Raw genomic sequence first — 13,674 nt, forward strand, 5'->3', positions numbered from 1 at the left:
ACACATGTCCAGCCATGGGTGGAAAGGGAAGGGACAGTAGTTCTGGGGTGTCTTTGCACACCCATAGACCCCTGAGGCCAGTCTCCACAGCCACAGCCAGATGGGTCCTCCTCCCTCAGTTGAATGAGATGCTGCTGCACAGAAATCCCACAAGTTCCACAAAGGGGCCCAACTGTCTTTACCCTTACACACACGTTTCACGGGTGCCCCATGAATTTCCCCGCACCCATTCCCCTTGTTGCATCCTCATTGGGATTAAGAGGTAGCTGCCTCCACCACTCTCCACATTGCAATAATCCCAGTGGGACTAGAGGATGCTCCCGCTGCGACGAGGCAGACAGTCCTGTCCCCATGGCCAAGACTTTTCCTCTCTGGTCAGGCCACCCACACAGGAGACCCTGGATGAGTGGAGCGTCATCCCAGCGCCGTCGCCTGGCCACTTCAGGGAAGCAGAGAGAAGCTCCATAATGACAAGGGCTGTCTCCAGGCTCCAGCCTAGAAACTGGTGAGTGTCCAGAGGGCTGAAAGGCACAAAAGCAGCTCTGCCTCCCCAGAAGGTTCAGGGATGCAGAAGATGGTACAGATGCCCCAGAAGGCCCCTAGCCAAGCAGGCTTTAGAGAAGGGGATGATGACGGGGTCCCTGGGGAAAGTGAGAGCTGTGCGTTCCCAGGGCCAGCCTGAGGAGTCCTTGTCTATGTGGACATAGGACTGTAGACAGGACATAGCTCTGTAGATCCAGAGCTCCTGTGACCTCCCTCATCCTTCCTTCCTCTCTGGATCGCTCTCTGTGGAGCAGCGCAACACGAACAAGATGACAGTGGCCTGAGAGCATTTCCCACCAAGACTATCTTTATTCACAATTGATATACGTCACTCCAAAGGTCCTGCTCACACACACACCTGGCCACACCCACCTCCCCCACCTCCCTAACCCCCCACAATCCCGCTCCCCCTCCCCACCCTGGTGGTCCTGCCCTCCCTCCCTTCCCCCCACATCATCCAGGGTCAGCACTGGGATGAGGAGGAGCCCCTAGGCTCCCCTGGGGGCCGCCCTGGGGCCTCGCCCTGGAAGGCGGCCCAGCTGTTCCCTACTGGCTGCAGTGCTTCTTCCACTTCTTACTCTTTGTGACACACGGGTCACACTTTCTTTTTCTCGGCTGTGAGGGGCGAGCAGGCCCCAGAGCCAAGCCTGGCCTCCCAGACACCCCGAGGCCAGCCCCGGGGATGGGCATCTTCTCAGCACTGGCTGGGCGTCCACACAGAGCCCGCTTCCTCGACTTGGGAGCGGCTGGTGGAGCTGGGCTGAGGCCTCTTCTCTGATGGGAGGGGGCGTGGGGAGCACTCTGGGCCCCCCAACCTCCAGGGGAGGCCAGGCCTGAGGCATGGGCAGGACTCTGGGACACCCAGCCAGGCAGCAGGCTCTGCAGAGAGCCGAAGAGGAAGGCCAGGCTGGGGAGCTCCTCGTCGTCGTCACTGGAGCCGTCCCTGGGCCCTCGGGCCTCCCGAACAGGAGAGGCCTCTCTGAGAACAGACGCATCCCTGGGTCCCCGTAGAGGGCCAGCGCGCCTTTGACCCTGGGGAGGGGAGGGCGGTCCGGCCCGGAATGGAGAGACCTCCTGACGTCCTCGAGAGGGAACAAAGGCTTTGGGCCTGCACAGGCCAGCGTCTGTTTGGATGAGCCTATGAGGAGCCGCAGAATCGATCTCTGGTGGGCAGGCTTCATCACTGACCCCTAGATGGGGGTCTTGGTCGTGCCTCTGGGCACCTTGGCCAGCGTCGGGCTCAGAAGGACTTGAGCGCGTTCCGGGTACACTGTGACTCGGGGCTGCCCGCACACCCTCGTCCTCTTTCAAGGACAGGAGTCGTTTCTGCACCAGCTGGTAGGAGGGAGGAGGACAGTGTTGGCTCCACACACACGTGTGAGAGGAGGAGCCCTGGGCAGTGGCACAATGGCCCTTGGGGGAAGGAGGGGACGGGGGACCCCAGGACTCGAATCCAAATACAGACACTGTGGCCATCCTCCTGCACCTTATTCCCAGCTTTGTGCCCTTCCCTCCCCTCCCGGCTCCGCATCCTCTCCTTCCTTTCACCCTGCACTGCACCCACCCCAAAACGGGCCCTTCCCCATGCCAGGCCTCCCAGGCAGGGGAGGGATGGACAGCGCCAGGTGGCCCTCCAGTTCTGGGGCCCTACCTCTCCCCTGTTCACTGGGGTCCCTCCATGCCCTGGTCTTCCTGGGTGTCCCTTGTCTCCCGTGTTCTACCGGGGATCCCTCCCTCCTCTGGCTCCCCTGGGTCATCTGGGTTCCCCTGTCCCCTGGATCACCTGGGGTCCCCCTCCCGTGGGGTCCCCTGGCTCCCTGAGTGTCCCTCTCCCTCCCCTGACTCACCTCTTCCGGGGTGAGCCCTTCCTCCTGCTCCAGCTCCTCCACTAGGGCCAAGAGATCCAGCTGTGGGTCTGGGGAAAGCAATTCTGCCAGGAATCGAGGGTGAATGACTGCCTCCACCTCGGACAGAAAGAAGAGGCTGTGAGCATCCTTGGCCAGGAGTGGCCTGTGAGACAAGAAGACCCGGGGGGAAAGTGAAAAGCAGAGACCCACCCCACTCTCCTCCACAAGGCGGGGACGCTCAGCACACACACGCACACACACACACGCACATACACAGTCACACACAAAAGAGCACATGTACAGAGGCACATACACAGACACACAAAGGCATACACACAGACAGACACAAACATGTACACACGTACACCTGCGTAAACCTCCCCTAACACCAGGCTCAGGAACAAGGAGCTGAGCTTAAGTCCCAACGGCCTGAGCAGAACCCAGATCTTGGGTGCTGAGTGTTCCATGCCCTGGCATCTTGTAGACCCCAGGCTCCAGGCCTAGCCTACCTTGGTGACAAAGTCCTCCTGGGAACACAGCTTGTCAATGTAGCTCAAGAGGCCCGGGTCCGAGTAGATGCCGTCCTCTTCCTGCTTCAGCTCATTTTCGTCCTCTCCACCTTCTGCATCTGACTCGCCTGTGGCTGAGTGGACGGGCCCCACCAGCGCATCCATGATGTCCATATACTCCCTCACAGCCTCAGGGGGAATCTCCTTGGGTGCCTTGGCCTCCGGGGGCTGCTGGGACCTGTGTGGCTTTGGGCAGGAGGGCTGGGCCCTGGGGCCGGACATCCTGGGAGCACAGGCTGAGGCAGAGCAGGAGGAAGGGAAGGAAGGTGAGGGACTCCCGGTCCACCTCCTGACCACCGAGTGCACGTTGGTGAGGGCATTGTTTGGGGGACATTGATGTGGGTGTGGGGGGGTCAGGACCACCTGAAGCCTCATGCACTGTTGGAGAGGGGAGGTAAGGGGGGCATCTAAGAGACTCACAAGTAAGGAAGTGGGGAACCTCCAATTTTCTAGGGGTCTCGCCATCAAGCCCACTTCCTAGGCAGACCTTGTGTGGGATCCTTTGACAGGGAGGTGTGAGAGGAGTTACAAAACTGACCAAGTCAAAACCCCACAGTGACAAAGGGCAGCTGAGACCCCACGCCCCCACCCCCTGCCTCGGTGGCTGTTTCGGTTGAAAGACCAATGCCCCTGTCTTGAAGGAAAAGGATCCACGTGGGGACAGTGGCCCACCCTAGGCCCCTGTTACCTGTGCCTTCAACTCCAGTGGGAACCTGGGTGCCTGGCTGAAGGCCCACTTTCGGGGCTGGGGGCCCCCGAGGATCCAGCTTCGGTGGGGCTGGAGGAGGCAGGTCCTGCGCACACTGCATCCACTGCCCCTTCTGAATCTGCATCTCCTCCTCGGCCTCAAATTCCACGAACCTGGGGGGTGACGGAGGCACAGGCCACCCTGAGAAAAAGGCCTGGGTTCTGGAGCCCAACAAAGGCAGCCAAGGATGAGGGATTGGGAGAGGATGTGCCTTGGGGCTGTCAAGGCCCTGTGAGGTGCAGTGCACAGCAGAGAGCTGCTCCTGGAACTGATACAAGATCTGGGACCCTTCCTGCCTCACCAGCACTGGAGGCCATTCAACAGCATAGACCCAGGTCGCTGAATCGAACCAGGTCAACGGGACACATGGCTGACCCAGGGGGCACCCTCCTCACCCCGTCCCCATCTAGAACCACATGAAGGGCTGACAGCCAGAGGCTGGAACAGGCATGTGTTCCCCACAGGGGTCCTTGCCCGAATCCAGGACCCTGGGCTGGGACTGAGAGTCCTGGAACAGAGGCCTGGAGACAGGGCCCAGGAGAGGCTGGACGACGTGGATGCTGAGCTCAGAGGAGAGGCCTTCCTTTCCTCTGAGAGGCGCTCGTTGGTTTGCTTTTCTTTCTTAAACCAAGGGGATTACCATGGAGCAAACAACGGAAGGGCCAGAGACCCTCGGGCTGACCACAGCTGGCTTCCCCAGCCTCTTCAGGGGTGCCAGTGTACCCACTCAGGCCACTTTTCATGAGGAGAGGGGGTCCCAAATCTATGTCAGTGGCCGCCAGCCACCCACCTCTAAGGAAGCAGCAGGCTGGCGGGTGGAGCTCTTTCCCTGGCTCAGCCCATATGGCCGGAGTTGGACCCCAACTGGACTCACAGCGTCACCCTGCCCCATCCTGAGACCTTCATGTCAAGGAAGGGTAGGTCAAAATCAGGGGAGGGCAGAGCTCCTGGTGGAGGAAGGACAGAAGACCCCAAACTCTCAAGGTGAGGGAGGGGTTTCTGGAGGACAGTAGGGCCTCTGGGCTGCGGGGCCCCTGTTCTGAGTGACAGCCCTTCTCCTTTGTCCTCTCTGATGAGCACCCCCACGGCCAGACCCTGCCCTCACCCACTCGCCTCAGCCTCCACGCAGCCCCTGGGCCCAGGGCGCTGACTCACTTTTCCGCTATCTTGTAGTAGATCATCCGGTCAACGTTGCTTATGCGCTGCCATTCCTGCACGGCCCTGCACAGTCCCCACTCCAGCGTCATGGTGGGCTTCAGGCGGGCCATGGATCGAAGCACTGGGCTGTAAGACCTTGGGGTCAGTGTCCGTGCCCAGCCCAGCCCTCACCTGCCTGACCCCACCCGTCAATGTGGACCACACATCACTCAACGCAGCACGACTGAGCAACAGGAGGGTGAGAGGCAGGTGTCTGGGAGGGCAAAGACAAGCCTTCCCGGCTACTGCTGTCACCGCCTCACACTCACTCGAGGATGACCATCCACTCCCAGGCTAGAGCTGGGACACTGTGCCTTGGGGAGCTCTTTTCCTCTTCAAGGCTGCCTTTTCATAAGAAAAATCACTATCATCAATGAGGCGTGGCATGTGCCAGGCCATCTGCTAACACTTCATAGATTAGCCCAAGGAGTCTTCTGCCCGGTCCTCTGAGTGAAGTGTGACTGTCCCCTTTTTATGAGGGACCGGAGGTTTAGGATGGAAATGCCTGCCAGGCTCACAACTCTAGTGGGAGAGAGCCAACGCCCTTAGGAGAGCTCTACCATCACCCTGTTCCTAGTGGAATTCTCCACAACAACGAAGTCGAGGCGTGCATTAAGCGCTCTCTTGGGTCCCGCACTCCTCCCCCTCCTGCGAAGTGACCTCCCCCAGCCACGTACACTCAAGTCCTGTATGAAAGGAGACGGCACCACAGGAGAGTGCGGCATCCACTCCTTGGCTCCTCACCTTACAGCACGACCCTCTCTGACTGCAAGTCTTCAGTCCATATTACCGTGAGAATCATGGAAGAGCAAGTTGGCTAGACTCTCAGGGTGGTGGGGTCAGTTGAGATGAGGCACATTTCAGTCATGATGTCATGGCCTGGCAGGCTCACGCATATGACCGACAATGTGCCTTCTCATAGCATGGACATCGCCCTCAGACCTTGCTTCCAGTATCCCTAGAAACCTAACCTGCGAGTCCATCCCCAGGTCCTCTTTATCTAAAAGCTCCGATAAGCTCACGACCCCCTGAGCGTTCACTCACATGAGAAAGCAGGACAGAGCTTCTGCATCAGGACTCTGGGGAAGGTGTCTCCGCGCCAGTGGCTTGAGGCGCTGCCAACGTCGGAAGTTACTGTACACGCTCTGGGGGTTAGAGCAGTCACCCTGCGAGGCGTAGGGCTGGTTGGTGGCCAGGCTGCCCTCCCTGGAAGTGCCATGTGGCCAAGGCCCAGAGTTCACTGGGCGAATGATAGGGGCCAGCTGGGCAGCTGGTGGTGGAGCTTGAGGAGGAAAGCCTGGGGTCCAGCCTCCCTTGCCAGCCTGAGTAACTCCAACAGCTGGAGCAGTCTCCATCGCAGGGGGTGCTAAGAATACGGGTGCAGGACATGCAGCAGTTCCGCTGAGGGCCCCTGGAGCGCTCCAGATGAGGGGGCCCTGAGTTATGATAAAGGTCTGAGTCTGGGGGGCCTCCACTGGCCTCCCTTGTGACCTGACTTGGACAGTGAGGTTGCAAGCCCCAGGGGCACTGGGTCCACGGCCACCATTAGCCGCCAAAGGCGTCGTGGGGAAAGCTGGCAGCAGCAGGCTGCTGCCAGGAGGGAATGCTGGGGTGATGGGAGGTGGCAGGTGCTGCCCCCAGGGTGGCCGGTCCTGGGGGCCAGGAATGGGTGAAGGATAGAGCACTGCCATGAAATCAGACAAGGAGGCACCAGGGTTCATGATGACATCCGTTGCCAGCACTGGAGATGCTGTTGAGGCAAAGGAAAGGAGTGAATGGAGGAGGAGAAGGGGCCAGTGGGACAGAGGCTCTCTGCGGCATCAGAGTGTAAATCTCCACAGGTGAGAGACACTTGGACAAGGGAAACTGCAGCGTGCAAATGTCTTCAAGTGCTTTTCATGCCCTGACCTCCAGTTGAGAATTATTCCACTGGGGACCCCGCGCCCATCCACCAAGGTCCCTGACCCCTGCCTGCCGAGAAGAAATTGCCTCAACAAGCACTCACTTGGAGAGCCTCCCTAAGGCGCCCCCTGGCAGCTAAGCCTCACAGGCTGTCTCCCAAGACCTGGAACTGTGTGGACATCCGCTCTGTGAGAAATGCCCCTCAGCCGGCGTACTAGCAGGTAGGGACCTTCTGCAAGGTAGGTTCTAGGCACCCAAAGGCACTGTGTAAAACATTAGGGCCCCACCTCCTGCTCAGTCCTTTTCCTGACGCTCAGTATAAATCCCCTCTTTCTTTCCTAGCCTCACAAAACAAAACAAAATGCTGGAAAATATCCCTCTAATGGAATCCTGATACAAACCCATAACACTGGCCCAGAATGCACCTGCATCTCAGCACAACCCACAGCAGGTACATAACATGGGCCAGGTCCTGCCACCCCCTCCCCAGTGCCCAGAGTCACTGTCATCACTCAGGAGTTCTCTTCCTAGGAGGTGGGGCGGGGGTCTGAGAAGTAGGCGCGTGTCCCTTGGATCCTGTCATTTCACAGCCTGTGATGGCTGCAGAGGATTAAACAAGGGCCAGGGAATTGTCATGTTACATTGGTCATGGGAGTATAGACCGCCGGTGGTCCTTCCCCTTCCAGCTCCCAATAACGGAGAGACAATCTGAGAAGCAAGCATAAGCCAGGTGCCATGGCGACCAAGTTGTCTGAAACACATCCCCGTTCAGGAGAACAAGGTACACACCACGGTGCACCTAATTAACCAGAATAGGTGTCATAGGACGTTTAATAGTAACATAGAAGATCGTCTTCCTGACCCTGGGCTACACTCCTTCCCCCTTTAAAAGAGGAAGCAGCCTTCCTCGACATTCCACCCGAAACAAGCCCACTCCACATCTGTTCCCTGTCCATGAAAGAGTGACATGAAATATGAACAAACTCTTCCTCTCAAGGCAGCCTGAGGGTCCACCATGAGATACTGGACCACAAAAGGAAGAACAATTCAGAGCAACTCAGGAACCTGAGCCCTCTCTTGGCTGAAGTTACACGGTTGCCCATCCCCTGTTGAATCCAAGGCAACAGTTACCTGAACTGAGAAGTGAGCTCTGGGCTGGGAGGAGTGGATGAGGTGTGGGCTGCGGCAGTTAGAGTAACCTCCTGCCTAGCTCTCGGAGAGGACACTTCACTGCAGGTGTGGCCACACACAGCCCCATTGAATAGTTTTCTCACCGAGACCATCTCTCCCCAGGGCCCCCTGAGATACAGTATGCTCCTGTTCAAATCCCTTTGAAAGATATGGTGAGGCAAGCTTCAGGTACCTCAGGAACACAATACAGGTCTAGGCTTTCCTCATGACCCTCCCTGTGTCACCACCAGGACATCACACACATCCTTACACACACGTTTCAAAGTGGCTTGTCTCCCTTCTAGAAACAATCAACCGTCTGCTGCCATCCTTTCTCCATAGCCAGGGCAATTCGTTTTGATCCACCTCCAATGACCCCTCCTCCCCAATGCAGTCTCAAGTTTCTTCAGGCTCCCCAGTCTCCCCAGGTGAAATGTCGTTGTGGGTCCAGTGCTCTCTTCTCCCTCTACTTCAGTCCAACTATGTGCCCACAGTGAAGTGTCATGTATGAACCCGAAGGATGTGAGAGATGGCAGGGTCTCTGGGAACACCCCCCCAGCCTATAGGCTTACCTCCTTCTGAAGCCACCCTGCAGGCTTGGGCACGGACTACTGCTGCCTGGTAGCCTCAATGAGAAACGTCAAGACCAGGACCCAGAGAGCGACCTGCTTCAGCAGTTGCTCAGGATCCAAGGAGAGCCACGTTTAAATTTAAACAGTAGCATGTGGGCTGAAACATTCTGCAGTGGGGGAGGGGCAGACGGCACGTGGGTCCCGGCGAGGTGGGGTGGGGGGACATTCCACGAGGGCTCTGGGAGGTAGGCAAGAACCGGAAGTTCCTTCCACCTCACACAGTGGCAACACAATTGGCGTGTGCCTCTGTAGGCAGTTTACAAACTTTTTGATTCACGGCACCGACGTTGGACATGACGGTCCCTTCCTTTCACGTCTTTATCCATCAACCTAGTTTTGTGTCCCTCAACACACTCTGCTTCCTACCTGGCTCTTGACTTACTTCAACAGAGACTAGACTTTCTGAACAAAATACCCAAGTGTTAGTCTGATAAACACTTGGGGACTTATGGCCACATGGAAGTGAGTATTTGAAATTAGGATTGTCTCAGCAGATCCAGTGTCTTTGACTGCTGTATGTACATCACTCCTAAGGAAGTGGTCCTTGTGCTCCAACCAACATCCAGCAGGACCAGCCTTACTAATGATCCTTTGTGCTGGAAAGGATCCAGCACATCCGTCCATCAAAAAACTGTCATGCAGCCCCCATGTCCAAGACCAGAATTCACTAAATGTCTTTCTCATAGTATTCCATGGTTGTTAAAGATTTAGTTTTTTACCTTGTAAATGATTTTAGTATAATATTTTAAGCGAGTAACACCTTCTCATGGTTCAAAATTAAATTGTGCAAAATGGAATATGCAGTGGCGAGTCCTCCTCCCACCTCTTTCCCCTGTCAACCCAATCCTCTTTCCCGGAGGAAACCAGTGTTCTCTCTTTCATTAAAATCTTCCCAGAGATATTCATGCAACTAAAAATGAAGGCGATCTATTTTCATAGAGGAGCGGACTGTTAGGAAACTTGTCAAGGGAGATGAAAGCTGAAAACCTCAGAAGATGGCAACCAAGTCTCTTGGGAGACGAGATTCACTGACTGCTGTAGCAGCAGTAGAACTCCTACTGATTGTGGGGTGTCGGGGAAGGAAACAGAGGTTTAGAAGGACTGTTCCACAGTGTGAAAAAGACTCCTGTTGGTGCTTAAGAAGTTCCTTGCCCCTTGTCAGGAAAAACTGACTCAGAAGAAGATGAGAAGATAAGGTGAGAATATTTCAAGCAACATCATGGTGAACTTTATATCTAAAGAAACTCCTGTTGGGGACTGAAAAAAATAAACAATTTGGGAATAACACTCAGTACTGGAGCTTTTATAATGAAGGAAAACTTAAATGATTTTCAACCAATAACTTCATACTAGAGGGATGGCAGGCAAAATATTGTACCCAGGCACTCGAGGAAGGCAGGCTTCCTTGTTGCTTCCTCCCCTTGTTCAGTCATTGAACCAATTATTTACAAGATTCTCACTCATAACTCTGATACAGTATTTGAAGGACTCTTCTCAAGGCCACTGATAGAAAAATTGCACTGTGCAAAAATTAGCCAGTCCCAATTCTGCAGTCACTTTGGTAATACTTCAAAATCCTACACCCCAGAGACAGAGATAATCAAATTAGCCCAAATGTAATTTGGGAAGACCAGTCACAGAAGGGAGTATCTAAAAGTCCTTTGGATCATGATCTCTGACTATTCCTGCCCAGAGGCTGGGGGCAGGCATTGACTACTGAGAAAAAACATCTCTGGACATGCATCACAAGCCTCAGAAGACAGTTCATCTTCCACTCAATCACAAAACATTAAAGAAACGAAGAGATAACATGTTTGTGTCTTGTGGAGTTTTCACGTCTGTGCACTTGGAGGTGCTTAGTGCTGTTAGATGTGAGCGGTCTTCAGGGGCATCCTGTTGAGTGAGAAATGCTCTAATCTTGCAACTGACCAGAAAGCGGATCTGATGATTCAAGTTTCTTTGGGAAGTATTACAAAGTCAGGTCAGTAAGTTGATCCCGCTACTATTTTTGTTGTTGTTGTTGTTCTTATTGTCAACCGAAATTCTGCAAGATATTATTTAAAAAGGAGGGAGGGAAAGTAAAATTGTTCCCATACTACCTGCTGTGTTGAAATTGGCCCAGATTGTCAACTCTTTCTCAAAATTATTTTAAAAAACCCAAGCCCATACAAAGGAAACACCTGTAAATCAACATTTATTGAACAACCTCCATGTCTTAAATACACTGAGAAAAAATATTCTAGTAGAGTAAAATGTGTTGGACAAACTCTAGGAACGGAGTCAGGAGACAGTATCTGAAGAGTGTTTCCCAGGTCTGAAATTCTTTGCTAGAATTGTTCTTTAACGGAAACTTCAGGCTTGTTAGGCAAAAGGACCTACTGCTTTTTGAAAAGCATAAACAAGAACCGAGGAACTGCAGTCCAAAGGGCATGAAAGCACTTGCCCCAATTTGAGGCTACTGTGCTTACAGCGGAGCTCTCCACAACGCTTTGTAGCTGAGTGCATGGGTTTCACGTGTGCAGTATAAAAATCACGAGTGCACGTCTCACAAGAGCTGGTTTTAAGAAGAGACCGTCACGAAAGTTCTCGGCGAGGAGCGTTGCCAGTCAAGTTGCACAGCGTGCGCGACCCTCCATTTCTCTCCTCTCCTGCAGAGACCGCCTGGAGCAAATGCCCGCGCTCCCCGCGCCTAGACGCCTGCGCACGCCTGCGCACGCCCACTGGGGCGGGGCTCTCGGGCACGCGGACCGCCGTCCTCCAACGGCTCCCAGCGTCTGTTGGGGCAGTTTGCTCCGGAAGATAGAAGCGCATGCGCGAGCGCGGACGGTGGGGCCCCAACGGCCGTCAGGCGGCGGAGGGGCCTGTCATGGCGGCCTCTAGAGTCAATTATAGGAATCCTGAGGTAAGCGGTACGGGGACTTTTCACCCCTCAGGTGTCACCGCTCTGCGCTCTTGTTCACCCTGTGGGTTATTTGTGCCCTTGTCCGTGTAAGGAGACTCGCCACAATGTGGATTCACGCCCCCATAGAGCTCGATTCCCTTGAGGTGTTTACCCCAGGGTTATTGGCACGGCTGGGGAGCCGGCTGCATGAAGGGGTCCGTGACTGCGGGGCCTACAGTGGGGGTAAATAGTGTGTGCGAGCTATTCAACAGGTGCCGTGCTAGTCTGCGCGTTGTGAAGAGTACAAAAGCTAGAGGGAAGTTCTTGCGAGTTGAAAACCCTCATCTGCTTCCAGAGGTGTAGCTCAGGTGATTGGAAAATGCGTGAAGATCGAGGGAACACACTCATAGTTTCACTAGTGTCTTCCATCTTATCATAAAAACATCAATCAACACTTATGTTCAAACTGCATTCTTTTTTTTTTTTTTTTTTTTTTTTTGCAGTACGCGGGCCTCTCCCGTTGCGGAGCACAGGCTCCGGACACGCAGGCTCAGCGGCCATGGCTCACGGGCCCAGCCTCTCCGCGGCACGTGGGATCCTCCCAGACCGGGGCACGAACCCGTGTCCCCTGCATCGGCAGGCGGACTCTCAACCACTGCGCCACCAGGGAAGCCCCTAAACTGCATTCTTTTGTCAGCGATGGGAGCAGCTTTGCTGAATGTGGTAATAAACATGTATTTGTTGTCTGATGTCAAATCATGATTGCTGTGCAAGCATAGATGGGGTCTGTACATATTTAATTGGTTGGTGGGAATCGATGTGTAGTCAAATGTGCGGGTTGGTTTTGTCTGTGGTTGTCTTTGAAGGGAGGTCATGCCTGTGTTTTTGTGAGTGTGTAAGAGTGAGTGTTGTATTTGGAGGGTGTTGGGATGTGACGCAGGCATACTCAAGGAGTTGGTGGTTAGGTGTTTGTAATTTGGTGTTTGGGGAATATGTTTACATGTGTTCTTTTCTCCCATGAATTTGGGGATTTGTGTGTGTCGAACGGTGGATTGGGAAGGATTATCTGCATATGCATAACGGCAATGTCAGGAGAAGTAGCGGTGTATATTACTTTGGGTGTCCAGTCTGTTTATTTTGTGTATTTGGGGAATGTAGGCTGATCATTTGTGTATTCAGGGCATGTTGTATGGTTATGGGGTGTTTGTGTGTGTGCATTTTCAGGAGCTGTCTATGTATATTTGGATGTGTAGAGGGCAAGTCTGTGACTATTTTGTGGGACTGGTGGGTGTTGTATATGTAGGTATGTTGTGTTTGTATGATTCTGTATTCTGCAAGATGGCAGAGTTAATTCTGTGTGAGAGGTTGGGAATGTGGGGTTATGTATATGCCAGTAGTGTGGTACTGTATGTGTATTTGGAAGAAAGGGCGTATAGGGTGATATTATTGCATATTTGTAGTGTACTGGGTAATTGTGCTTGTATTTGGGACTTGTGGAGAGTTGTGTGTTAAATGAGTTTGTGTGTGTATTCAAGGCGCATGGCCACTTGGAGGAATATTTGCTGATGCTGTGCAGTTGTCATTTTCAGTAGGAGCCTCTTAGGCTTATGTATTTTGGGAAGTGAGTATATGTGTATCTGATAGAGAGGTGGGGTTCTATGTTTCTACAGGGAAGATGGACAATTGCATTTATATGTATTAGAAATATGTGATACCGGTATTTGTTAGTACTTGTATATGTGTGAGCTGGCTGATAGCTAGGGATAATTTGATATGTGGATGTTGTTTCATAAATGGTTTGCTGGAGATATTTCCATGTATCTTACTTGTGTATTCTAATCCGTGTGTGTGTCCATCATCAGGTGCATGCATTATCAAAGCTTGTTCATAAGGTATGGAGTTGTTAGGAGTATTCAAAGTGTATTTCTTTGCAGAGTGCTAGGGTGTTTATACATGTGTTTGGTAGGCGTAAGAGCTGGTCTGTCTATATATTCAGGGTGAGGGTAGAAAAATATATATATATACACACACACACACACATATACAGTTTATATGTTGGGGTGGTGGTGGGGAGCTTGTATTCTGGAGACGTAGCATAATGTATAGTGTTTGGGAGGGGATCCATATGTTCAGGGGTTAGGAATATTTGCATGTGTGTGTCCATAGGTGTGTGAGAATTGTGTAT

The 13,674-nt window shown here is 53.5% G+C and overlaps 2 protein-coding genes across 2 annotated transcripts in view; both read right to left on the reverse strand.

Annotated features, from left to right (window-relative positions):
* Positions 1–13,674, reverse strand: part of ENTPD4 (ectonucleoside triphosphate diphosphohydrolase 4) — a 424,151-nt gene that overhangs the window by 33,387 nt on the left and 377,090 nt on the right. The window lies entirely within an intron of this gene.
* LOC309963834 (NUT family member 2G-like) lies at positions 1,090–8,903 on the reverse strand (the record flags this gene model as incomplete). Its single annotated transcript, XM_082842359.1, has 7 exons — positions 1,090–1,878; positions 2,391–2,507; positions 2,900–3,195; positions 3,648–3,820; positions 4,863–4,991; positions 5,949–6,654; positions 8,870–8,903. 7 exons carry the CDS (start codon positions 8,901–8,903, stop codon positions 1,090–1,092), a joined length of 2,244 nt encoding a protein of 747 aa, XP_082698485.1.

The sequence above is a fragment of the Leucopleurus acutus genome, assembly GCF_964270905.1.
Source record: "Leucopleurus acutus genome assembly, chromosome: 7".
Classification (NCBI taxonomy): domain Eukaryota; kingdom Metazoa; phylum Chordata; class Mammalia; order Artiodactyla; family Delphinidae; genus Leucopleurus; species Leucopleurus acutus.